The 25,621-nt window shown below is 44.9% G+C and overlaps 1 protein-coding gene and 1 long non-coding RNA gene across 3 annotated transcripts in view; one reads left to right on the top strand and one right to left on the bottom strand.

Annotated features, from left to right (window-relative positions):
• The window catches only part of FRMD4B (FERM domain containing 4B), a 138,426-nt gene extending 132,681 nt beyond the window's left edge, over positions 1 to 5,745 (bottom strand). For both annotated transcript variants that reach the window (XM_072875832.1, XM_072875833.1), the window contains exon 1: positions 5,581 to 5,745. In XM_072875832.1, the coding sequence (XP_072731933.1) occupies positions 5,581 to 5,709 (129 nt within the window). In that variant the 5' untranslated portion in view covers positions 5,710 to 5,745. The remainder of the gene's footprint in view (positions 1 to 5,580) is intronic.
• Positions 5,746 to 5,824: 79 nt separating this feature from the next.
• LOC140657994 (uncharacterized) lies at positions 5,825 to 9,839 on the top strand. The gene is made up of 3 exons (XR_012044569.1): positions 5,825 to 6,395; positions 8,625 to 8,771; positions 8,857 to 9,839. It is a non-coding gene; the product is annotated as an uncharacterized lncRNA (long non-coding RNA).
• Positions 9,840 to 25,621: the final 15,782 nt, after the last annotated feature.

Genomic DNA, 25,621 nt, shown 5'->3' with positions numbered 1-25,621 from the left:
AAAAAATAAAGGATTAATTGTATGAAAGAGATTTGTATATGGGGAGATTAACCAGCCTATGGAACTCTTTCAAAGGAACTACAGATAGCTCAGACATTAGCATGAGAAAAACTGTAGGCTTTTTTTCTTTTTTTTTTTTTTTTTTTTTTTTTTTACACATATTAGAAAGGGCTTTAGATACCCATCTCCCACTGCAAAGGCATGGCCACACAGCAGAGCATGACCAGGCTGTGACAATTTGAACTGATCACTGCTGATCAATAACTGATCACCTGCATGCTCTAAGACCAAGAAGCAGTGGCTGAAATGATTCTTTTGGCTCAGTAACTAGCCCATATGATCTCAAAGGGTTTGAAAAAAATTCAGCTTTGAACTAGAGGAGCCAAGCAGTGATCAACCCTGTCCTGGCACAGGAATGAAAGGACCCAGGTGGATTGGGGCTTCATGCATTTGAGTTCTGAGGCATCTTGGCAAACACTCTTGGACAATAGTTTTTATAATAGTTTGTTAAACTGACAGATAACTAACAAGATAACCCCAGCAGAACTGCATTTCTTCTCCCCCTTCAGCATTCCCCTTCCTTTGCACTGAAGTTTTGACAACTGCTGAAAATCTGAAGCTCTTGTCAGCTCCGCGTACAGCCGACTTACTAGGAGTTTAGTCTCTAAACAAAGAGGCCATCGCATAAAAATATATCCTTTCCTGACTTCGCCCTGTAAACAGACTACACAGAAAACAAAGGACTGAAATTACAGTTTGCATGTATTCAATGTGCAGTCTATGTTTTCCAAAAATTACTACAATTCTGAAGGAACTACAGTTTGATGGTTTGTTGTGTTGCTTTAAATAGCAAAAGAAAACAAAAATCCCTTCTTTCTATAACGTATACCATTTAACTACAGAACTGTTCACCATTGCTGAAAGCACTGATGCATTATGACTGGGGGCAAGAGGAAGGCCTAATGCTTTGAAATGGCTGCAACCAAACAATAGCAGCTTTGCCTGTGGCTTTTCACCATTACATCGAATGCAAACTGCTTAGCCTGTTAAAAAATAGATATACATGCTCTAAGCCAGCCAAGGAATTGTTCCTACAACTAAACATTGTCATACAATACCGCTGGTGACGTACACAAGATAAGGATGTAGCTCATTTACCAATGATGCCCAGCGACCTACTTACTGCATTCTGCTCTTGACTTAATCATATTCTCAACAAATAGTTTTAAATATTGACCAATCTTGCAGCATATGGCATGTGCTGGTTTATCTGAAGCCTGATTACAAACACAGAGGTGCCAAGCCCAAGCCTCCCGTCAATCAGTCCTTCCTGTGGATGACGTGGTGATCTAAAAACCTTGATCTTTCTTTATCTCTCATGTGGTTGTGCATGCTCTACAGCTGTCCTCGGCTGCTCAGAAACCCTTAAATCAAAATATGGCTGCTTTATGGAAATCGTTGTCTGCAGGCACTCTTCACATTCACTCCACAATCAATTTCCATGTTAAGCACAAAAACTGTTTCACTGTGGCACTCCAGTTAGGAAAAAAAAAAAAACAACACATGGGTCAAAACCTAGTATTAGACCCTTAGAGAATTTGCTATTTTTTTTTTTAGGTTTTGGTATATAATCCGAGAGGAAAAGTCTGAAATGTGATTTAACCACAAGGGCCTCATAGCAAATGAGCTCAGGAAGAGCTGTAACTTTTATTGCCATGTAGCCTGAACACACAATGTCTTTCCTTTCCCATGCCACTCTTGGAGGGGGTGACCGAGAGCATCTCCAAAGTCAGGTCCTCTCCCAGCATGCTGCTTCTCTGGGCTGGCTGTGCCACCCAGCTCAGACCCACAGAAAGGCAGAGCCCAGTGCTGCTGACCAAGCCACGTCCGCTCCTGAGCTGAACCTGTCAGCTGAAACCAGCACAGATGGAAAGAAGCACTGAACACCACCAGCAGTGTTGAGGAACCATGTGAGCTGGAAGGATCTCAGCTCCTCTCACCCTCCCATGGCACTGAGGTGGCTCCAATCACTAAGTCAAATATATTCCCAATAGGAATGGAAATCTACATAGAAAATAAAGACCAAAAATTGGTTGCCTGAGCATCCTCTCATTTAGCTGAGCGTTAAGTTAGGCCCTTCCAGTGAGATGAGTAAAGTCAGCATCTTTAGTTAGCCATCCTCCCCCTTCAGCTTTGCTACTCTAGATTTTAAAGCTAGGCACAAACTTATAGAAAGAGTAGTGCCACCCTGGTTGGGATGCTGCCTGACAACTTTAGGACCTAGAAATCATTTTACACCATATTATAGCTCCTCCTCTACTGGTTGTACAGGCTAGCTATGGAGACACCACATCTACATAAAAGGTTTCTATTAACCCTGGGATTGTACAGCTCTGTATAACAGCCAGGGCACACTGCTGCCTGCGTCTCAACAATCACCGACGGTCCACGGCACCGAGACCCAGAAGACACAGGGGTGTCGGGTCCTAATTCAGAGCTACCTTACTCTGTTCAAAAAAAAAAAAAAAAAAAAAAAAAAAAATCACACATCAGCCCACCCTAGGGAGTATGACCAAGGTTTCCTAGCCATGTTTTTCAAGTAGCCATGACTCCCCCCACCCCCACCCCTTTTGCTACTCTTTACATTCATGTAACTGCTGTAACACAGCATCCCAGGGAGGTAAAAAAGCAAACAAAAGACATTATAGCCAATTTGTATGGAAAAATCAATTAAGTTCAGACATCTCATTAACCTTCTAACCTGTGTATCCCCCAGCTTTAATTTATACTACCACTTGCAAATGGATTTGACACATTGGCCCACCATTTCCCTGGGAAGGGGCAACAGGCATGAACAGCGTCCTTGGATCCTTGTATACTCTATTTATCCAGGTCCTTCCCTCCCTCCTCCCTGCCATTCAATGGGTGCTAAGAAGCATTGGAGGGGGGAAAATAGGATACAGAAAATATGCAAGAGCTCTTTGAAAATCATGTAAGCCCTGCAGTGGGCCTCCTTTTTACCTTTTGCTGCTTTCATTACCAAAAACTAAGAGCAGACTTGCCTACACCAAGAATGCCCATCCATGGCCACATCAGCCGAGTCCCACAGTGGTGACAGAGCCACACTCACAGGAGTCCTTTCATGCCACACTGCCATGCATTCACAAGACTAAACCAAATAACATGCACTGAAAATAAGTTATAGGTGGTGTGTGGAGTTTTGTTTTTAATGTTATAGCACAAAGCCTAGGAAAGAGCCTCGATTTCTACAGCTGAGATGCATTCACAACCTGTACTCAGAGGAACTCTATAGCAATTTCATCTCACTAGCCAGAAAACACCCAAGCTTCAGTGAATATACAACCAGCATCCTCACAGTAAACCACAGAAAAATGTTCACCTGCATGTTAGACCTCAGGAGTACATTCACTCCTGTCATGTTTTCAAAATTATGGGATTCCAGGGCTTGTTAACACACTGAAAGGTTTCTGTACAATCCCCATCTTTTGACTAAGGTGACACACATATTTCTAACGGACCGAAGTGCGTGTTCTTAGTAAGGGTTTTGACATGTTTAATACATCAGAATCAAACTAAAAAGATCAAGTCTGACATAGCTGCACCCATGAAAGTCCAAGGAAATCAGCATGATGAATCTCTATATAAAATAGACCAAACCTTGAAATTCATGCAGTTGCAGGCACTATAAATCTTCAAGGCAAGCATTGCTAACTTCTGCAGAATAAGCTCTTAAACAAAGACAAGACGAAAAGGACAGCTTCAAAAAAATAATTTTAAAAAAGCAGAGAACACAAGTGAAGAGAGGTACATTTTTCTAAACATATGTTCCTGCCTCTGTATGAACCAGGCATAACTAAAGCACTGCAGTCTGCCTCAGCCTGCAGACACAGCTCTCCAGCCAGTGCCCCTGCAGCTGCTCAAAGATTTCCCAAGTTATAGTCAAGTAAAAAATTGATTAAAGACTTGACTATTTCACTGCAGCTATTGGGAATCCTGCAAAAGTTACAAGAATGAGCTCAGCTGCTCTTTGCTTCCCATTAGGCAAAACTCTAAATAAAGGCAAAGCTTAAAGAACACAATCCCTGAAGAAAAAACCAGCAAGTCCCCTAGACAGCAGCTATGCACTGCCCGCTGTTCCAGCGGAGACATGCAAACACTTGCAAATGGGTCTAAGGCTGAAAACCAATACACTACAGAAGATGGAGACTGGACCCTTTTGGAGACACGGTTCTAACAAGCTCCTAACCTGGCCTCTCCCTAGATCTCATCCTCCAGCCGCTACAGGTGCTCCAAAACTTTTTTCCAGGAGCAGTATGTTCAACGTAACAGTCCTCAGCGACATTCAACAAAGCTACATTCATTTAGCCAAGGACCACCTAGTCCCATGTATAAAAACCAAGGGAGCAGTGAGGTCAAAGGTGAAGCATTACGTTATTTTACATCATATCAATGACTGGGTTAGAAAGCCCAGTCTACAAGCACACAGTGATTAATCTCAATTTAAATTATACTAAGTGGTGCACAGGCAGCCAGAAAGCTCATCCTTACCATGTGGCAGGTTCTAAGTGAAGTTCATTTGAGTGTAGTTCAAACCCATGCAAGGGCAATTTGAGTCAAATTGAAACATGGTTGTTACACTCATGAAAAAGGAGAATCTTCTCAAAATAGGTAGGTCTGGACTTAAAAACTCCGTAGGGGAGAGGGAAAACGCGTGTCAGGGTATCATGTCCGCAGAGGACCTGCGGCTAAGGAGGGGTGGAGGAAGAGAGAGGCGAGAGGAAACCCACCGAGAACAATACGGGGAAAGGGACTATTCTCGGCGAGAGGGAGGATGCGAGGCCAAGCCGGGAAGGCAAACAAGTGTAACAAAGGCAGAGGAAGCGCCCTGGGCTTCCTCCGTGGGGCCTTGGTCCAGCAGGGATGCATTGCTGTCCAAACGTGCCCTTCACAGCCCTGACGGACCCTGTGCTGTGGCTGAACACAGTGCTGCACGGCTCCCTTCTCTAAGGGCAAGGGCGAGATGACAACGCTGGTGGGTGCCCTCCTGCGTGGCAGACTAAGTTAGGGTGGGAATACCTCTCGGACCCCTCGGTCCGCAAGCGGCACTCATTGTCTGAAAGCGAGCAAGGATTTGTTATCGCCCGAGCCGAGAGCGGGATCGCGGCGGCAGCACTCAGGTCTTCATTGCGACCCACGGGGGATGTAATCCCCCCGGGGCGCTGCCGGCTTGGCTTTCCTGGGCAGTCCCGTGCTCCGCCAGACACCGAACTTAAACCAAGCGGGCTGCGGGGGACGGGGCGTGCAGACAGAGCCACGGGTGGGTGGGAGCACCCCGGCCCCCCGCGGCCGCTCCCGCGTGGGTGTGGCCGCGCGTTTCCCCTCGCCACCACTCGCGCTGCCACGGCCGGGGGGGGGGACGGGACCCCGCAGCTTTGCGTCCCGTCCCCCCCCCCCCCCGCGAGCCCCGCGCCGTGCCCCCACGCAGCCGGCGTGCCCGGTTTGAACGGCGGCCCCTCCCTCCCGGCAGCAGAACAATGCGCTGCCCGCCCCGGCCCTTACCTTGGCCGGCGCTCCGCGGAGCGGTGCGGGCAGCCCGGCTGGCGGCCGCCCGCCGAGCGCACGGGGCTGCCGGCGGAGCCCAGCCCGCCCCGCCCGGCCCCGCCGCCGGTGCCGCCTCTCCCCTCGCATCCACCCCCGCGGCGGCTGCCGGCTCCTCACCGCACGCCCGGCGGGGCAGGGCTTAGCGCCGGCCCGACCCCCCCCGCCCCGCATCGGGGCGTGAGGGCCAGCGCTGCCCCCCGAGGCGGGTGCGAGGGGCAGCTCCGCCCCCGGCTGCGGGGACCCTGCTCCCCCCGAGCGGTGCCTGTGCGGGCAGGCGACCAGCAGAGCCGCAGCCACTCCCAGCAGCGCAGGACCCGATGGCAACGGATGCTCAGGTCGTGTTTACATCTGTGCGCGTCTGTGCGGTGCGTGTGTGCACACGCAGACGCGACCTCACCCCTCGCAAAGCGCCGCAGCCGCCTCCCTGCCCGGGAGAGGGGACCCGGGCGAGTGAGAGCGTCCTCGTCCTCAACTTCAGCAGCAGCCGGAGCAGCGGAGGGACACGTCCAGCCCTGCTCTCCACAAACAAGTGCGGTCAACGCTGGCAATTCCCCCGGGTCGGCTTCGCCACAGCCGCTGTGGGTCCTCCCCCGCCTTTGATTTACTCCCAACCGCAATTCCCAACACGGGCAGAAGACCTGTGTCCTCTCCTCTTAGGTGATATATGGAGATTTCTACAGGGCAATGGGAAGGGGGCTGGATTTGCCTAAATCCAGCTATCTCTGTTCATAAGGGCCCTTTGTCATCCTTGCATCGTGAAGCAGAACAATAAGGTGAGTTCAAGAATATCCATGCTGGTACATTACAAATGCAGGCTTCTAATTACCACATGGAAATGGGATGTCTAAAGTACAGTAATGAACAGCAGTCTGGCTATTGTTTGGGGGTTGTCAGATAAAGTGGAGGTGCCGGCAAACGATGTCAGAAGCCAGGCTTGCCATTTGGAATGAGCAGCACCATAGCAAGTCCTATATATTCCACAAAACAAATCACTGCAGCTAAAACAGCAATCATGCTGCGAGGAAATTCACTCTAATACTTTGCCATGAAGAAATATGCTGTTATTTTTCCAGAACTTTCACAAATCCTTCTTAGTTCATTTAACCAAAATTAAGAGGATCACAAGATCCTTCTAGGTAAATAGGATTTTTATTCCTGTAGAATTATCTTGTATCAAATAATGGTTATTAGCCCCAGCAATGCCATGTCTTCCTATTTATCACATCTACAGACTACAGCACCAAACTACCTGGTGCTTTTCTTAAAGCAGAGGAATAAACACAGCTTGACTCACTCACATATTTTGCATACATCTCCATCTATACTTGTGCAGGACTCCTTGGCTATATTGCACCCCTGCCATTTTAGCAATGATCTATTTGTGCTCTCTTGTGGTTTGGGGACTGCGAAGTGCTCTCAGATATTTCTCATGGCCAGGAAGGTGGCAACATTTGCCTCTCCAACTCCGGGTTGCCACAAGTCAAGAGTGATGCAATAACTTCAGGTCATCGGTTTTTGCACATCACCCTCCAAAACTTTCTTCCATATACCCTGCATCTTACAGATCCTTTCTGCCTGCTTAACTCACAGGACCTCACAAGTTTCCTGCACAGTCACACAATAGAGAGTTTATCTGCTCCCTAAAAATGCCAAGCAGGTGATTTTAGCTACTTCTACATGTACCACTATACCAGTGGTCTCATCCCTGCCCAATTTCCAGCTATCAATCACCATCCCCCAGTGGGCTCTGTACTGCAGAAGATGAACAACCACTATGCAATCTCCCTAAAAAGATTGTTCCATATCACAAGAAATTCTAATACTACCACTACCTATTACTTCAACCTTTAAAGTTCACCATACCCTCCTTCCTGCATGTAGTACTTTACTAGGGGAAATTACACTGACAGATATTTTGATGTGATGTATGCATCCATTTGCCTTCCACAAATAATCCTAAATCAAAGCCTAGAAGACAGAGGAGTGAGCTTCCTTTGAACAGGAAAGGTCAGCCAATATTTATAGTAGCTGAAATAAATGTTCTTTATCTGTTTTATAGCTGTATTATAATAAAATCAAAAGCTTGCAGAAAATAGTGCAGATGCACCTGAACCAAGTACATACAGAAAATAAGTGATTGCAGTGCATGACAGCAGAGAAGACCTTCTGATATGATTGATGAAGGGATGCAGGGCAAAATTCTTCAGCCCAGTAGCCTCTGCTGCCTTTGCACTTGACCCTGAGATACCAACCTACACAGGAACCCTGTTGTGGTAGGTGTCTGAAAACTGTAAGGTCTCTTGCCCTCAAGAGCAGAGAGACTAGACAAATGAAGCACAGAGCGAAGAACCTGAAGATGTGGTTTGCATGGGGTCTCTCAGCAAGCCATAAAGAATTTCTTCTACTTTCAAGCCAGCTAGCTCAGACTACATGTCTCACATTAAGATGCCTCAGGTTTGGTAAGAAATCCCACTTCTAGTCCATGATGGGGAGCAGAACTTAAAGTAGGACTTAACAAGAAAGTCCTTTTGCCTTCCTTGGCCAACAGCCATTTACATAATTCAAAACTCCAGAGATTAAATGCATTGCAGCACAATTAGTCAACATATCTGTTTCCTGAAGGTTTGGCAGTCTGAAACAAAAACCCTGCATACCTACCTCTGAAACATTATTTTCTGTATATCAACTGAATATCATCTGTATAAGTAAATATCTAAAGCCTATGGACATGAGAGTCAGTTTGTGTTAAGATCTCTTGGGAACAGTGGCTGAATTTATGCTACTTTCCTTATGTGAAAGGTAGACCCCAGCAGTGACATGCTCTTTGCAAAATCCTGTTATAGCAAAGGAGGAATATTAATGTTTAAAAAGGTACTCTGCCTCTCTGCTGAGATCTACCACTGATGTTAATCTGTACAAACTGCCAGAGTAGGTATCATCTATTATTTAGGATGACCAGTGCAATGCCAGGCTAAATGGACTTCTACTCTAACCCATTGCAGCATTCTTCTGGGAGACCCCGATAAAGACAAGCTGTTGATGTAGTTTGGCACTGACATACACAGATCCTAAAATGGACATCACTTGAGTGATAGTGAGGCACAGACTTGCTGTATTTCATGTCCTCTGCACAGCCAATCTTCACCCAGGTGTGCTAGCAGCAGGTATCCAGTTTTTTGGGGGGCTTTGGGGAAAGAGTTGCTGTTTAGGCTGATGGCTAAAATTCCCTTTCAGGTTCTTCTGGAGCTGGAAAAAAACCTATCACTTCAGCAATAAACCACTTTCCATGACTGGAGCTTCCTTCCTTGCAGCGGAACTGGCAAAACAGAATATACTCTCATGCAAAGTCAGCCAGCTTAGCTCAAAATGCTTTTCTGGCTGATTTCAGCTAAGTTGGCTGATTTTTGTCTTAAAGCCAAGATGAGCACTCACATGCTGGAGCTGTGCACCTGTGGCGGAGCATGAACCTCCAGAAGAGAATGATAGCAAACACCTTGGAAGTGATCCATATTCATTTTGCAAGTGGTGGAGTTTCAAATATGTACATAAACCTTTACAGTATGGGCACGCAATACGTTAGAAACAATCCAAGGCAGACTATAGTCAACTCCAAATTCCCACAGCCACCTCACATAAGCTCCAGAAAAGCCAAAAGCCACCTGTTGTGTTTCAAATCTAAACCAGAACGTGCAGATTCTAAAAGCTGCTCAATCCTGGAAAACAATTTGGATGCTCCCTTCTAAAATGATTTCCCAGTTATAAGTTGTTTTCCCCTTTCAGAACAGGTCTGCTGAGCTGGACAGAAAAGTCTTAACCATACACATTCCTTCTGTGCTTGTGCAAACAGATTTCCCATGTTTCTATCACGAAGAGGACTGGAGCCTCCGGGACAGGCAAGAGCCGCTTGCCAGACAGCTGTACAGAGCTTGGTGAGGCTGACAGCCTGGTCACTCTCCTGAGCACAATCCTCCTCCAAAAGAAAAGGAAATTGAAGCCCCCCCATCCTTCCTACTTTCCTTCCTCCTTCCTTTGCTTCTCCAAAATACCCCGGGGTCTGTTCCTCATCAAGACCTTTTGCAAGCAGCATCTATTTGTGTGGTTTGATGTGGCTGATGTCGTTTAAATGAAGAAGTGGTTGCTGGCTTTTCTCTGTTTTCAGATTCATATCATTGAATAGTCAACTTTTGTATATTTTTAGAAAAGGAAATTAGGTAAATAAAATGCAGCAAGATAGAGTAAAATGATGTCATTTACCTTAACTGCCAAAACACACAAAGTGTTGTTATAAAAATATACCAGCAGACCTGAGCCCTGAGAAACTCTTTACAAAGCCAACTTCTAGATGCCAGGATTCAAGTCCAAGGTCCAAATTCAGCAAATACATTCATACATGCTTAATCTCAGCTTTCAGTGGGGCTCCTGGGGTATTGCTGGGGCACCAGGGCACTCCCGATGTGAGCCTGTTTGCACCAGCCATTTTACAAAGCTTGACAGGGCTGAAGTGTCTTCCTCCACCTCTGCACCATTACACAACTCCTGTCCCGTTTTCAGGCATAGGTCCTTGTGTATTGTCCAAAATACTTAACCACATTCTCCTGATTGTCTTGTTTCAAGCTGGTTCCCTTAACAGCAGTTATCAAATCAAGGGTGGGGGATGCTTTCAGCACTGGTAACCACATGCAAGAGAAACCTTCCTGTATCAGCAGTGCTTTTCTCACCCTTACCTGACAAAGGGTCTTTCCTGCCTTATTTGTGGCTGAAATGAGATCTGTGACGTGAAGATTCTCTAACAGATGTTGGATTATCACTGGGAATAAGGATTTCATGAGTTATTGAGATAACAATTCTTGGTACCCTGTCCAGTTTCAATACTGCCCCTTATCATTGACACTGGCCAAAAGGGCTTTCGACATACCCGTTAAAAGGTGTTTTTGTAACAGCACCTTGGCTTGTACACAGGGTTCAGGGGACCTGAACTGCTTTACAAAGAAAGTTGTTGATACTTTCCCTGGTTTACAGATGGGAAAACTGGGAAATGAGAAATAGCACTGTCCAGTCTTACACTAGCACAGAAGTAACTAAAATTTAAGTCTTCTGAGTGCCAGAACCTGGGCCTTTGGGGCTATGCCCAGCCTCAAACAGAAGTGAAACAGACAACATCCTTGCTTTTTATCAGTGTGCCCACACATAACTTTCAAAAGTTGTCTTGCCTATACCTACGCTTTAAAGAGTTCATTGATCAAACTTGTAGGTTTTTAAGTTATTTTTGAGTTACCTCTTGCCTTAAATTTAGATACACTGATGCCATTCTAAGACACTAAGCTATATCAATACGAAGTTACTTAAACATGGGCAAAAAACCTAGGGTTGTAAATTATGTCCAACAGTAAACAATCTCCTAAATATTGCTGCACAATCTTCAGTTTTCATTTAAATGTGGTTCTGTTAGCAGATATTCTTCTAAAATACTAGAAAGGTAATTAGAAATGGTAATGACTGTAACCACCATTAGCCTTGATAATTTGCTCTTTCCTACACGTATGAGTGATGCTTATACTCAGTGTCCCACTGCCAGTTTTAGTCTCCCCTTGTTAGAGAAAAACTTGGTGATAAAACCTGACTTTTCTGTCCTCCATGCAGACTGACTTTGATGCCCAAGTTTAAGGGACTAAAATTAGATGAGTGAACCTGAGCTTTACTCATGGCATCTCCCTGCACATCCATACTTTGAGCTTGCAATGATCTATTCCATCTACCTATATCATCCGTTTATATTGCAGATGAGATACTGTCTCCTACACACAGGCTTGACACAATAGCTGAGCTCAGACACTGCAGATAAAGTCTACAGAAGGAGCTAAACTATTTTTCAAGTTTTTGGTTTCTAGGCCCTTAATTTTTCTAGTTCCTAAATAAGAGGCAGTTCTGCAGGCTAACATCAGGACAAGAAACACACACCCAGGTCCTACACACACTCACAGACCTTCCCCTTATCTATGCTCAATAATAACATGAGAAAACAAGCTGAAGGCATCTGTGTTACTCCTTTTATCACTAAAACTGTTCTCAGAGAAATGATGGTTATTCTGATGGCTGACAGCACAATCTACTGGGCTTTTCTTGCATTTCTCCGACTTCATTATTCACTGATCATATTACTGTTTCCATAGAATTAAAGGCAGATTACAAAGTGCAGACTGGCTTGTTACAGTCATTCAGTCCAACCACCCTGTACTCCACAGGCCATAGTATTTCACCCAGCAATTACTGTAGGTCTCCTAAGCACTGTTGAGCAAGAATGTGTCTTTCCAGAGGACACACACTCCTATCTCTGTAGCACCATTAATGCTAGAAAGGACTCTGCTTCTGAGCATTTCTCTGCATCCCTATATACTTATATCTAATCAGAAATTGTAAAAAGTTTATATTCATATTCCTGATAGATTCTTGCATTCAGAATGATTTGAAGATTCATTAGTTTTTAAAGATACACTTATAAAACAATTTCCCAATTTGTTCCTGAGTCATATTAGCCCCTAAAGATTCAAGCCATGTCCTCCGTATTTCAAAATGTTATCCAAACCGTTTAAAGTCTGGCCTTCTCATGCCAAGGGGGCCTATAAACCTTGCCATGTATTAATAAAAACACTACTCTGTCTCATCAGGAGATCCAAAGGCACATTACAAAGATAAGTATTAGCAGCTTCCCGTATTTTTTATAGGTGGACATAGCCGAGGATGAGAAAGGGGAACAGGCTGACCAGCAGGAAAGCCACACTCCTGAGTCCCAGTCCTCCTCACAAATCTATTCTCATGCACAGACACCTTCTGTATGTCTTTTGCTCCAAATGCCTCCAGAACTTTACCTACTTTCCTTTTAAGTCTTTGCTAAAGTACATATTTTGAACTCTAGCTGAGACCTAAACATCAATCACACTCACTATGGTCACTATGGACTGCCCCAGTATATGATGCTAATAAAACGAGGCTCTGGAGAGGCCTCCTCCAACAGCCCTGAAGCACTGGTTTGCTGGAGGCTCAGCACTCGTGGATGGGCAGGACGAGCTGCACGGCCAGCCGCTGTCCACATGCCCCCTTAGTGGCTGTAACTGCAGCGCTTCTGGGAGGAAGGGGAAAGGCTGCTTGCAAGACACTGTGTTTAAGCTTCCATCCTACCATAAGATAAATGCTCTTAGAATGTTACCTAATAGTTTTGTCTTTCTACAGAATATTTCACTGTTCTCCATCAGTTTACTGTCCTGTGATTTTGTTTGCTCACTAGGGAAGGGCTGTCAAACTTTTTTCTGATGCATCAAGAAAAGCACAGCTTTACACTTATTTTAGTTGTCCTATATCAGGGCCAGAGCTCAAGGCTACTTTGCTTCTATCTCCAGGCACATTTGACAGCCATAAACCAGAAGCACAGCTACTCTGCTAGCTGTCAGGCACATCTTGATGGCTACACAGGGGTTTGATGTGAGGGCTTTTTGTTTTGCCTTTCCACCAGCCAGTCTAGGAAGACACATTAAGATGGAAAATAGCATAACACTAGAGGCATTTAACCAGCTAAAAATACTACAAGAGGGTCAATGGACATAATTCTCACAAAGAGAGTGCTGCTTGTTGGATCCTGTTTATTTGATCATAAGAGCTGAAACTGCTCTGAAGGGTACATTTCAGTTTTGTTACGCTGGTGTTAAGGAGGAATAGTCACATTTAGCCCATGAGATTTGCTCTGTCTCTTCAGTAATGCAACCTAGATCAGACTCTGACCCTGAGCCATCTAAAATGAACTTGTTGACCTTCCATTAGTGCTCTCGGCCTCCAGAGTGCTCTTCATGGGTACTCTGAAATGACTTCTGATGAATGAGTCAACTATGCAATTACACTCATGGAGAGTCTTGGCCTCTCCATATATCAAGGGACAGAGCCTACAAGCATCTCATCATGAGACTCATCTGTGATTTAAAGGAGAATACCATATAACTCAATGGAGATAATGTTCTCAAAAAAAACACAGTAGGAATGACTGTGGCAAAGCTCATCATCTAAGCCACATTTTAGCAGCATGTTTACCCTATGATTCAAATCCTGTGTGCAATCCACACAACATCAATGAAAAAAAAAATTAGTACAAAGCTCACCAAAGCCACAAGATAAGCTGAACTCCATGATGCCTCCAAACATTGCATCAGCAACACATGCTAAAAACCTCACTTCTAAGGTGAAGTAGTAGCAAAAATGCTCCACAGGGTTTAAAGAACAGGTTAGGAAAGCATTCACTGTAGAAAAATTTGGTATAGTTGATCTTACCTTTGGCAAAGAGACCATCAGGGAGCAGAGAGGGACAGCAGATCCCCAAGGGACATGGAGCAGAACATGGCACTACAGTAGAGTAGGACTCAGCCCCTTGGTATCTGAGCAAGACAGGCCCAGAGCTGGTGACCAGCTTCAGGTGGGAGTCCAGATCAAGAAGCAAATTCATGGAGAAGGCAGGTCCATGGTTAAGCAGGGAATTCAGTCTCTGTGGTGGGGTCCACAGCCAGGCATGGCTGAGCTGGGGACCAGCACTGCTCCAGTATGGCTGAGGGGAGAAACTAAATGACCCCAGCTGAGTTTCAATGGACTCCTGGGCCCATGGGAGTGGGTGGAGGCACCAGGTGAGGCTGGTCAGGGCCATTAAGGATAATCAGTGCCCTCAAGGTCCTGTCAGAGACCCTTTCAAAGCAATTCTGGACAATTTCATACAGCAATTCTAAAGCTTGTTCCACAGTCAGAATAGACTCTGCACTTTCTGCAAATATTCATCTCCATTACATGATAGTGTAGGCACCTCCACTTCCGGAAGGTTTAAAGAAGAGGTCAGAAAAGTGTGTGGCAGGGACGATTTAGATAATACAGAAGGCATCTGTGTATGAGAAAGGTGGAGGGACAGTGGGCTGCATCAGGAAAAAAACTTTAAAGCCAGCTATGATTTTTAACATCTGACTTCAGGGCAGTGTAACTGCTTCACAGAGGCGGGAGGCATTGCAATGAGACTACTTGAACTAGATTATGTCTCATTTTCTTCTCTTCTTGCAATTGAGAATAGAGTTTAAAACCAGAAGAAAGGTTTTGGTTTTTTTTTCTGGTCCATGCAGGTTAGCATGGAAGGCTGGATTCGATAGATTTTTGTGTCTACAAGAGGAGCAGCATTTACATCTGTTTATACTGTATAAACAAACAAACAAAGTCTCTGATTAGACCACAATATGATGGGGCTTCCAGAAATTATCCACAAGCTTCTGCTTCATTAAAACTCAAGTTACTTGGGCTCCTACACATGCTTTTGAAAATCCCACCCTGCTCATTTAGAAAAGACTATCTGCTACCAGTAGAAAAACTCGTCTGTGAAGGCACTGAAAGTATACAGCATCTCACAGCAGCAAGCCTTTAATTACCACATGGTAGTCACCACAGTGATTAAATTGTCATCAGGTCCTTGCTAGTTTCCCTCTAACCTCCTTTATCCATACCAAACTAGTAGGGAACCTAGATCAAAAGAATAAAAGTGAGGTGGCAACCCACTGCCCTTCATTTCAGGGGTACAGCTGTATAAAAGGGTACTAAATCAGCTTTATTTCTTAGGTATACTTAACATGTTACAGCTTAGAAGATGACGATTTCATGGGGAAGGATTAGAACAGTTTGGGTCGTGCTTAATGAATGCCATCTTAGATCTACATTTTCTGCTTTCTTAAACTGTAAAGGGTTCCCAATTCCAGCGTTCTTCACACGTAGCCGTTTATTCAAATTGCTGACTGTACCTTGCAACCTGTATGCCACTTTACTACTTTTTTCCATTAATAATCATATACTTTCCAGATATGGAAATTGTTGTATCTTAATCTTAACTGCAAGTTGATTTGTATTCACCAAATTCATGTGGATAATCCACAAGAGCCCATGCTTAAAAATTGCTGCTAAAGTCAGTGCAGCCAATGCAGATGGCTATACAGCAAGGATAATCTCCGTGTGGGTTTCATCCATTGCTACAACAGCCCGGTTACAGAGCATCCACTCCCATAGGAATCAATAGGCCCCAGGAGGCAAAAAGAGGCATAAACAAACAAACAAACAAATAAATGCAATAAATTGGATACCCAGCCTGCCAGCAGATTAAGTCAAGAAGGAGTATTAAGTTGTTTGGGTTCCCATTTAAAAATAAATAAATAGAATCTCCCAGTCAATCTGCTTAATGTCTTATTGACATTAAGCAGATAAGTAGTGATTTAACCTTATGGGGTAGATTTCTTCCTATGATGCAGAGGTCATGTCATACTTGGAAGATGACAAGTGAATTTTTTAATTTCCTGTCCCACCATAGGCCAGCGATGTATTTGCTGGAAGGTGAGGATGCTCCTTGTTTTTCTATTTTGGATGCTCCTGGGGCATTCTGATAGGGGCCAGCAGTGTAAAAACAACGCTGTCAAATGGCACAATAGTGCTGTAAATAATTCCACACTGGCGAAATGTCACCTCATTTAAGGCACTATGAAAAGGTTTAACATGGGACATATTCAGCTGGTCATTCAGCGTTTTCCATACCTGGGAGCTGTTCTTCACAGGCCCTTGAATTGCACATCCTCACCGGCTTCATGAGTGCCAGCAGAACCCAACATGCAAAACAATCAAGTGCCACAACAGCCACCGAGGTTTGCTGCATTGTATTTTATTGCGTTGATTTATCTCTCCATTTCTTACAGACTTATTGAGCTTAAATTGCCTTGCACAGTCGAGCTTCCCCAGCCGCCTACCAGATTCTGCAAGAGGTGATTTTTCACTTTGCGTTCAGATGTCAGCACACGGTCCCTGCACCTGCGCCCGCCTGGCTTTAACCCCTGGGGTCCCAGGGGATGCCCACTCCCGATTCCTTCCAGGACCAGGCACCTCTTCCACCGTCCACTTGCCATGCCATGCAAGATTAACACATGTAGTACCCTTTCTTCATTAGTTTTGCCCCCTTTCCTCTCCCCTCCCTTCTGAAATGAATAAGTACTGAGGCCGAAGTGGAAAGTTTGAAATGGTTTTTATGGCCTTCAAGCATTTTGTTTCCTGGGGCACAATTTTCTAATTTTGTGACAGAAGGGTTTTTTTCATTGCTGTTGACAGCTCTATCCACAAAATCAAACAGCCTCAAATATACTGTTCAGTAACATTTTCCTTTGTTGACAGCTGATGGTCCACAATGACAATATAAAGAGATCAGCACGATCCAGTCCAATCCATTCACTTATTTAAATCATCTTCGATACTGATGCTAGGCTGGCCAGGCCCCCTGAATACCTGCCAAGACAACTGCCAGGACAGTTACGCCATCCAGACCCTCTTCTCAGCTGGCATTGACACCGACCCAGTGGCAGCGGGCTAGATCTAATGGCACAGCTCCGCTAAACACATGGGGGCTATGCTACCTTATAGCAGAGCAGCACCCCCCTCTTTGTCCCACACCTCCTTGGAAAGCATTCCCGCAGGAATCCCTGGTATGGCCACAGTTCTGCTGCCGTCTCTCTTCTCCTCCACACAGCCATTTCTCAAGGTGATTTAGGAGCCCTCCTGCCCTCACCGTCCCTCAAGCTTTGTTAATATCATTTAAACACCCTTCCACTTCCAGCCTGCTTTCCTGGCTCAACTGCCACTTTCCATCTTATCTTAAAGCCTTTTAATTCCAATGTTATTCCCTCACTCTCTCCTTCTGTAACTCATTTAGTGTAAAGCTGCAGTGAGGCTCCCTGCTCTCCCTTCTCAGTTCACTCTGCAGATAGTAAAGATGTTTTTACGTCCTCCCATTTATTGCCAGGGAACATCTCTGCCTCATTGCCAGGTTACCCCCTGCAGCCTCCCCCATCGCCCCGCTGCAGGCGTGCTTAGGCTGCTTGTGATCCGGTTCCTGAGAGGCCGTAGCTTATAACACAGCACTTTGGGGTAAGTCAGCATCATTTGGGGTGTCTCAAAAGTGGTGATTTAGGAGCTGACTAGAAGCACTTCTGCCCCCTGCACCGCACAGAGAAGCAGGATGCTGGGGTGTGCTGTCTTTCTCATCCCAGGGAGCCCTGAAAATCCTACCTGTGCCATTTCCCACAGAGCAGGGATTGTCCCTGCAATTCCCAGCACTCCAAACATCACGTGTTTGGCTCACCGAGTTTCTAAACCTCACGCAGTCTGTAAATGACAACTAAACACTCCCGCCTACATATGTGAGGATGCAGCTGCATTCAGCGCACCGAGCTGCGGGCTGCGGGGAGCACTCACGCTAGAAACATGGCGTAGCTGCTTTGCTTTAGGAAGCAGGGAAGGGAAATCTGGGGCGAGGGCAAAGGAAAAGCTGTTGTGAAAGGAGACATTTTAGGCCTCACAGAAACCGAAGTCTTATTCATAAAAGAAAGAACCATTTAGGACCAGAAGTGCCTAATCTGGAGAAGGGCAGGAGCGTACATAACTACAGCATCACGCTGGTTTCCCACCGAAAAGCCCCAAGCAGTGCTACCGCCAATGGCACTTGTCATGGCTTTTTCAGCAAGGACACTAGTTAGCTATCAAATCTTGGGTGCTTTAATGCAAAACACTTATTTTAAGTCCTTGAAAATCTTCTTTTGCCTATCTCATTTCAGTTTTTCCTCTCTGAAATGCAATGGCACAACTCTGCCAAGCTGGAGAGTGCAACAGGCAGCAGAGGTGCAGGAGCTGTGGTGGCAGCCGTGTGCAATGCCCGTCCTCTCCAGCCACCGGCACCAGCTAGCCCATCACACGCAAGCATCAGAGCATCTGCTGGTGGTCGAGGCAGCGAATGCTTAAATGGCCACAACCCCCACCTCCTGGTGGCATTTCTGTATCAATGACAGAAGGAGAGGGGGCTGAGCAAGGCAAAAAATCCCATTGCCATGAATATTCATGTGAATTTTTAAGCATGCTTGGTGTGTGTTCGCATGTCCTTTGTGTTCGCTTCTGGTTGAACGCACCAGCAAATGAGTTTCTGAGGAACACAGGAGAAAGAGTAGTCTCTGATGGGAACTTTGGATTTGTTGTTATTATTTATTGCTTGTGTCCCCATTGCACCTAGGAGTTACACCCACGAGCCAAATGAGCTGGGTGCTACAGACACAACCTCTGCCCTGAGGAGCTTGCGTGCTAAATGTGAGAGAGGAGAAGCCACTGGGGAACCCCAGGGAAAAGAGGAGACGGCACTGGCAGCGGTGGTCAGAGTGATCACCATGTTCGTACCATACTGATGGCAGGCAAGGAGGGACTGGGCAGATGACCATGCAGCTTGGGAGAAAGCAGAAAGATGCTGGTTGGAGAAGCAAAGTGGGCGATGATGGCTGCTTTCAGAGCTGATGGAGCTTGTGTTGAGTTTGGGATGCTGAATGAGAGGTAGTGGCTGGGGCTGTGTCAACAGACCACTTGCAAGAGAGACTGGAGGTGTGTTCAGCCATCAGGGCACAGGCCTGTTCCTGCAATCTGTGCATCCTGTCAGAAGGGCTTGAAATTTGAATTTTGAATGTCAAATATCTACAGTGACTCGGTCACCAGGAAATTACCAAGCAAGAAACATTTGTGAAAATAATTTGGTAATGTTTTAACAATCACTGTAACATTTGGGCAAGAACTCAACCTGTTCTCAGGCAATTTGCAGGTGGAAAGGAATGAATAAATTATTCCCTGTGAATTTTTTTGCCCAGGCAATTTCACAGCTGTTTAGCTGAAATTCCAAACCACTTATTTTTTTTAACATCCTAACAAAAGAAATATGATTCAGCCTTAATGCAGCTAGGAAATGTGTCCTGTGATGAACCTCTTTTGTTGAAAATTATGTTATATGTCTTCAATTATGAAGTCTTTGGTGAATGAAGAACTTTTGCTTCCCTGTAACAGCAAATGTCAGGAGGAGAATTTACCCTGGATGTTGCATTTCTAAGCTTAGCAAACCAGGGATGAATTTCTTTTTCTGCAACAAAAAAACCTTCTTTCTGTAAAGATTCAATTATTTACAATGTCTTGAAGGCAGCAAAGCAACAACAAAGAGCAGGACACCAACTGAGGCAAGTGTGGAAATTTCCATCATCGAGACAGGTTCCCCTGGACGGCCGAGGACATGATTTGTGGCTGGCTGAAAAAAATACATTGAGAGGCATCACGAAAGCTCTTGACTTGCATGCCTGAGAAGCTGAAATTGCCCCTTTCTCCCCCCTTTTCTCCCCACCCTCCCTCTCCACTGTACTTCATACGTGTTTAATTTCAAAGGTCCTCCGGGGTCTGGCCTCTGGCACCGTGACTAAAATGAAATGTTCTGGCTGGGAGCTGAGGAGGGGGAGATGGGGAGGGACGGGGAACAAAGCCCGCGGGCTGTGCTGCCGGGGAGAGGCTCCCAGGCTGTCACCGCTCCGGCATGACCGACTGCAGACAGCTAATTAACAGTAGATGCAAATAATTAACATCTGTGAAACCAGACAGCTTTGCCTGGGGACCTCTAAGAAGCAAACCCGCAGCCGAGCGGTGGGTCCGTGGGTGCGTGACAAATGCTCATTTCAAACGATCGAGCTGTCTTAGAGGGCTGAGTTGCTCCTACCAGGGCATCCCCAGCAAACGCCAGTGTGATTTTTTTAGCATGGGTTTGTAGACACCAGAGCTGTTACAGACGGCACAAACCAGTGCTACGCTCTTCATTTCTTTCTATTAGGTCACCTTATGGGTTTAGGAGGCAGAAGTTCCTTCCCCACTGCAAACAGTGAGTGGGTTTTGCTCATGGCAAAGAGTAACTGGGGGGAAACCTGCGACTGCTCCCCAAAAGCCAGGCACGGGTTATCAGTGGCCACCTCAGCATACTGGTGACCTCTCCTTTCTGCCCACCCAACTGCCTCGGCAGATGGGGCCTTCAGCGCTTATGACTTTTACGGTGTAACGCTTCAGCGAGAAATTTAAATAAATTACAGCCCTGTAACATAGAGAATGTTTAGTTTTGATGTCAGATAACGTGAAGTTATGTCCTTAAAGCTTTATTCATCAAAATGGATACACACTCTGTCACCGGGAGGGCACCCGGCAGACATGAAAGGTCAGAGATGTGGATTCAGCTCTCCGTTAAACTGTTCATCCTCAAATCCGAGCCGGGGGGGGTGGGGGGTGTTGTTTTTCCCCTCACTCTCCAGTAAGCAGAACAAGACTGCAATGAAGCCAGATTTGCTGCCCGATCACCGCTGGCACGACTAATGAGGATGTATTGTTGGAGCAATTTACCCAGAGCTGAACAAGCCAAGAGCCTCCTCGTAGCAAGTACCTGTCCTCGGCTGGCAGAGCGGCGGCTGGAAAGCAAGGGGAGGCACAAGGCAGGCGCTCAGTACGGAGCATCCTCAAAGACTAACAGTCTTCAAATCCACAGCTTTGCCTTGCAAACTCGCGCTTGCTAAGAAACAGAGATGGCTTCTCAATGTAGACATTTCAGCTACGGAAGGGAAGCTACCTTTAAAATTCCCTCAGGATCGACTAAAAATGCAGTCTTCCTCCAGAAGCGTTTTAGCTTCATATATTCATTGATCTAATAGCCGGGGGCTGCCACAGCTCGGGATGTGACTAGACATGCAAACTGCGAAACACACAACCTGGGCTGCTGAGCCCTGCCAGAGCCAGCAGGGCTGATAAATAAGACCCTAAATCATAACTCCACGGTAGCGCTACTGAAATACAAATTGCTCTTTGCATGCTCCATGATCATATAATGCAGAAAGTTCATTTTCATTAGTTTTCAAATAGCTTGTAACACTAGACAAATAGATATGCTTTTCTGTCGCATATTGAATACTTGGAATATTTGCATATTTAGATAACGACAATATTTTTTTATGCTGTAGCTTTGCTTGTGGTCATAAATCCATAATGCACTTCAAGGCTTTATTGTGCCCCAAAATGTGATGTGCTTCAGTTTTTCCAAGTTACGAGCATGCATCTGCAATTCATTAAGCAACTCAACCAACACATTTTCCATTTCATAGTCACTATCTTTGTATGACCTTTTTGGTCTGATGACTCAAACATATTTAATGAATTATTAACAGAGATTACATTATTGAAAGCGGAGCTGTGTAATTAGTTCAGAGAGTGCTCAGAATTGGGTTTATTGGGATCTGCCGAAATCAGAGAGGGAAAGTTGTCAGGAAAACTCCATAGGAGGAAGGGAAAGAGCACAGAAAATTTAAACCCAGCATATTTGCAGATAAAAAATGAGTCTCGAATGGTTGCAGTTCATAACTCTTCCTGTGGATTTTAACTGTCAGATGCTTTAAGGACACAAACCTCCATCTCTCTCTGGCCCTGTGTGGGAAATATAAGATTTGAGAGGGAACTGGGTCTTCCCTGGCCACTGAGGTGCAGCTGGGAGCATGGCCAGCAAAAGGCAGAGTGGAACTTTATTTTAAATTGTAATGGTTACCGTATTCCTCCGTTCTGACTAATTTGTTCATGGTGTTCTAGCGATGTCTAGAGGGGAGTCGTGGACTCTTGGCTCTCCGCTGGGTGCTGTGAAGATGCTCCATGTCCATGGGTGCAAAGGTTGGTGTGTGGCAGATGGACTAGCAGGTGAGTCTGAAGGACACGTACTCCATTTTGGGATTAGCCGGTCCAGAAAGGACCTGCTGCCTCTACACTGGTATCTTCAGTTTCAGAGTTATCTCAGTAGCACTGATTTGCTATGCTGCATTTTTCATATGCTTTGCCTTGTCCAGCTTTAAATGCCAAAGAGTAAAAGGGTTTGCTTGGCCCATGCAGCGTTAGTTTTGTCTAAATCTAACCAGCGAGCTGTAAGTCTTAAAGTAATAAACATTATTAGTGTTCTGATAAATGATAGTAGCGTAGCAGAAAAAGCCGCCCATTCTAATTCATAGAAGGTCTCAGCTTCAATCATATCTTATTACTTTCAGAGTATTTGATCTTCATCTCAAACCATTCAGTGGCAGTTTAGTCAATACATCAAATCGTGCACAATTCCTTCTGCTTACTGAATAGCTTGCATCTGAAGTGGTTTCTGGGTTGTATTCTGGAATCAGGCAAATAATTAAATCAATGACTTAGTGATAGAAATACTCCTGAAAGAACCTAATTATTTTCCTTATGATTTATCTACATTTCCTGGCCTCAGTTTGTACATGACACTGAACTTTAAATACTCTTTCAAATCCTTTCCAGGCATTCATTCTGAGAGCACCACTGAGGTCCAGGTGAGAATTACAGCTATTTCTCAGAGCAGGTAACCAGAGCAGAGACAGGGGTTAGCTTTGTCCAGCTTGGTCACTGGTTTTTGGTTTCACTGTTTTGAGACTGTAGAATCTTACCTGAAATTCAGGTCTTAGGTCTTTGCTTGTTCAATATATTAAGTCAATGGACTATTTTGAAAAAGATGACCTTAAAAACATGTCTGAATCCCAACTCTAAGGGGCAAATGTCCCTTTTCCTTTTGTATCAACGCGATATAACACTTTGTCCTCTCCCAGCACTATTCAGGAATGTTTTCTCAAATCCTCATTTCTTCACATCAGAGATAAAACGCAAAAAATTTATTTCTCTGTCTTCTTCACCTTTTTTCTTGCCTATCTCTTTATTTTAATCTCCTGCTTATTTTAATCACACTGCAGACTAGGAGCCCTATCATATAGGGGTCCAAACAAATGTAATCAATCATGGGAAATAGTTATTTTTGATGAAGAGCTTTTATTTCATTTACTCTCCCTTCAAATATAATAGTGTATTGTCCTGGTACGATCTCCTTGTAGCTGTGTTGAGAAGCCACCAAGAGCAGACTTCAGTAAGTAACGAAGACCCAGTTACAGGCTGCACTGAATGGTTTTCAGATGGCAGGTGCCTTGGTGCAGTATCACCCAAAGCCTGTTACCCCACATCTTCCCTCCAGATAAAAATACGATGAGATACACATGCAATTGCAGTCATTGGGAGCATTTAACCTTGTATGAATTGGATGTGTGGTAAAATAAGCCTGGTCCAATTTTCTTGGCGAATTTAAAAGCATTGCTCGGTGCTGGATGATCCGAGCTTCCCCAAGCACGCCGTTAGGCAGCCAGCAGAAAGGTCCCTTCGCTTCCCAGAGCAACCCCCGCTGCGATAACGGCTCACTTAGATTATATATGCCTGTAAGAGCCATATTCTGATAGAGTGATTTAATAGTGGAAAAAAATCAAAGTAGCAGCTCATCAAAGAAGTGATATGTCACTATGAGTTATGCGGTACCTCCATACCTGTCTCAGCAACACATCCTTTGACATGCTGTGAATCCCTTACAGAACTATGATCCATCCTACGGTTTAAACCAGGGGTGAACAAGCAACGTATATTAGTCTTTCACTAGGACTTCATGAAACTGTCACTGACTTAATGAAATTGTCGTCTCTCCATTGACTTCAAAGAGAGATGGGCTGGGGCCAGCTGTCAAGTTACCATCAAATTACAATAATCCCATTCTTCTTATCAGATTTCCTCTTGTGTTTTTAAAGGTGATGGAGAACGCAAACACCTGAATTCTTCTGAGATTGGGTCACTCGCTTGAAGTAATCTTCTCCTTCACTTTGTGCATTTTTCTTTTCATCCTCAAGGAATAGGGCAACAGAGAGCACTGGCTCTTTTTTTTTCTTTTGTTTTTCAATATGTTACATTTTTTTATATATCGATTATGCATTGTAAGAAAGTTTAGCAATAAACCTAGCATGTGATAGCTGTGCTATATTACAATTGTTTTCTGCTCTGACATATTACATACAGCAAGACGTTGCCCATCGCAGAAGGCACTGACGTTGCTATCATGTGCTTAAATTGTTTTATGAGAACGACAAGGCTCCTGGGGCAGAGGGGGTTGCTGTTGGTATATTTGGTGCTCTGCTTTTGACAGCACAGTAGGAAAAAAGGCATGTGTTAGCCTATTGCCTTGGATTCCTTCACCACAAACGATCCTCTCAGCTTTACCTTCTCAGAATGTTCTGGTTCAGAAGCTGGAGCTAAGGTGGTAAAAATATTCTGTCAAAACTGGATGCTTTACTAAAAACAAAAGAACTCCTTCCTTTGGCAGAAAATTAAGGGCTTTTAAAATAAAACTCAGACCCTCCTCCCCAATGTTTATGCCAAAAGTCAAAGTATTTGATTCCAAAACACAGTGATACACCTGATGTAGCCTGAGCACCTCATGGCTTCACTCTTCTGTGAACCAGGTTTGCTCAGCAGGCTTCCTGCAGCTGGATTTTCACAGCAGCTCCATCTTGTTTTAGTTAAAACTGTTTTCACTTTTCATTTCAAAATACCATTTCCCACTGATCTCCACTTTCTCCGAGGAAAGCCAGTGGACTCCTTCCCCATGCTCGCTCTTTCTTGACAGCGGGATACCATTAATCCAGATATCCAAACATTACATCCCTCATCCTTCAGCCTCAAAAGGATTCTTTTAGCAGGATATTTTATTCTCTGGTTTGTAAAGTCCATCCCGGGGTCAAGTTGCGAGCTGCATGTACGTGGCAGAGTGTGTTGGATGCACGATCAAATCCAACATATGGGCTTGAGAAAGAAAGTGGTAGCAGCAAACGCGGATGACCTGGCTGTGCATCTCACATCCTACACGGCTTTCAGCAGGACCGGAGTTGTCAGCATTCTGCATTTTTCTTGAGATCCACATTTTCTTCTCAAATGTGGATCTAAATGCATCCACACATGCAGCAAACCTCGCCAGTGGCACCGCTCAGCACCCGCTGAAAGCAGAGGAGTAACCAATGGGAAAAAAATGCCATTTGGGGGTTACAAGATTATTTTTAACCTTGTCAGATGAAACCAACAAAACAGAAAGGATTATAAAGAAGAGCTGTAAAGCTGAGACTCATAACCCAACAGATTACGTATGACCAATCCATTTTGGCTATGTATTATTCATCACTACTATATTATTCTGGCTTTCTGGCTTTTGGGCAAGTCCTACGTG

The sequence above is a fragment of the Ciconia boyciana genome, chromosome 11 (assembly GCF_034638445.1).
Source record: "Ciconia boyciana chromosome 11, ASM3463844v1, whole genome shotgun sequence".
Classification (NCBI taxonomy): domain Eukaryota; kingdom Metazoa; phylum Chordata; class Aves; order Ciconiiformes; family Ciconiidae; genus Ciconia; species Ciconia boyciana.
The sequence above is the reverse complement of the archived record's forward strand: the minus strand, read 5'-3'. Positions and strand labels throughout refer to the sequence as shown.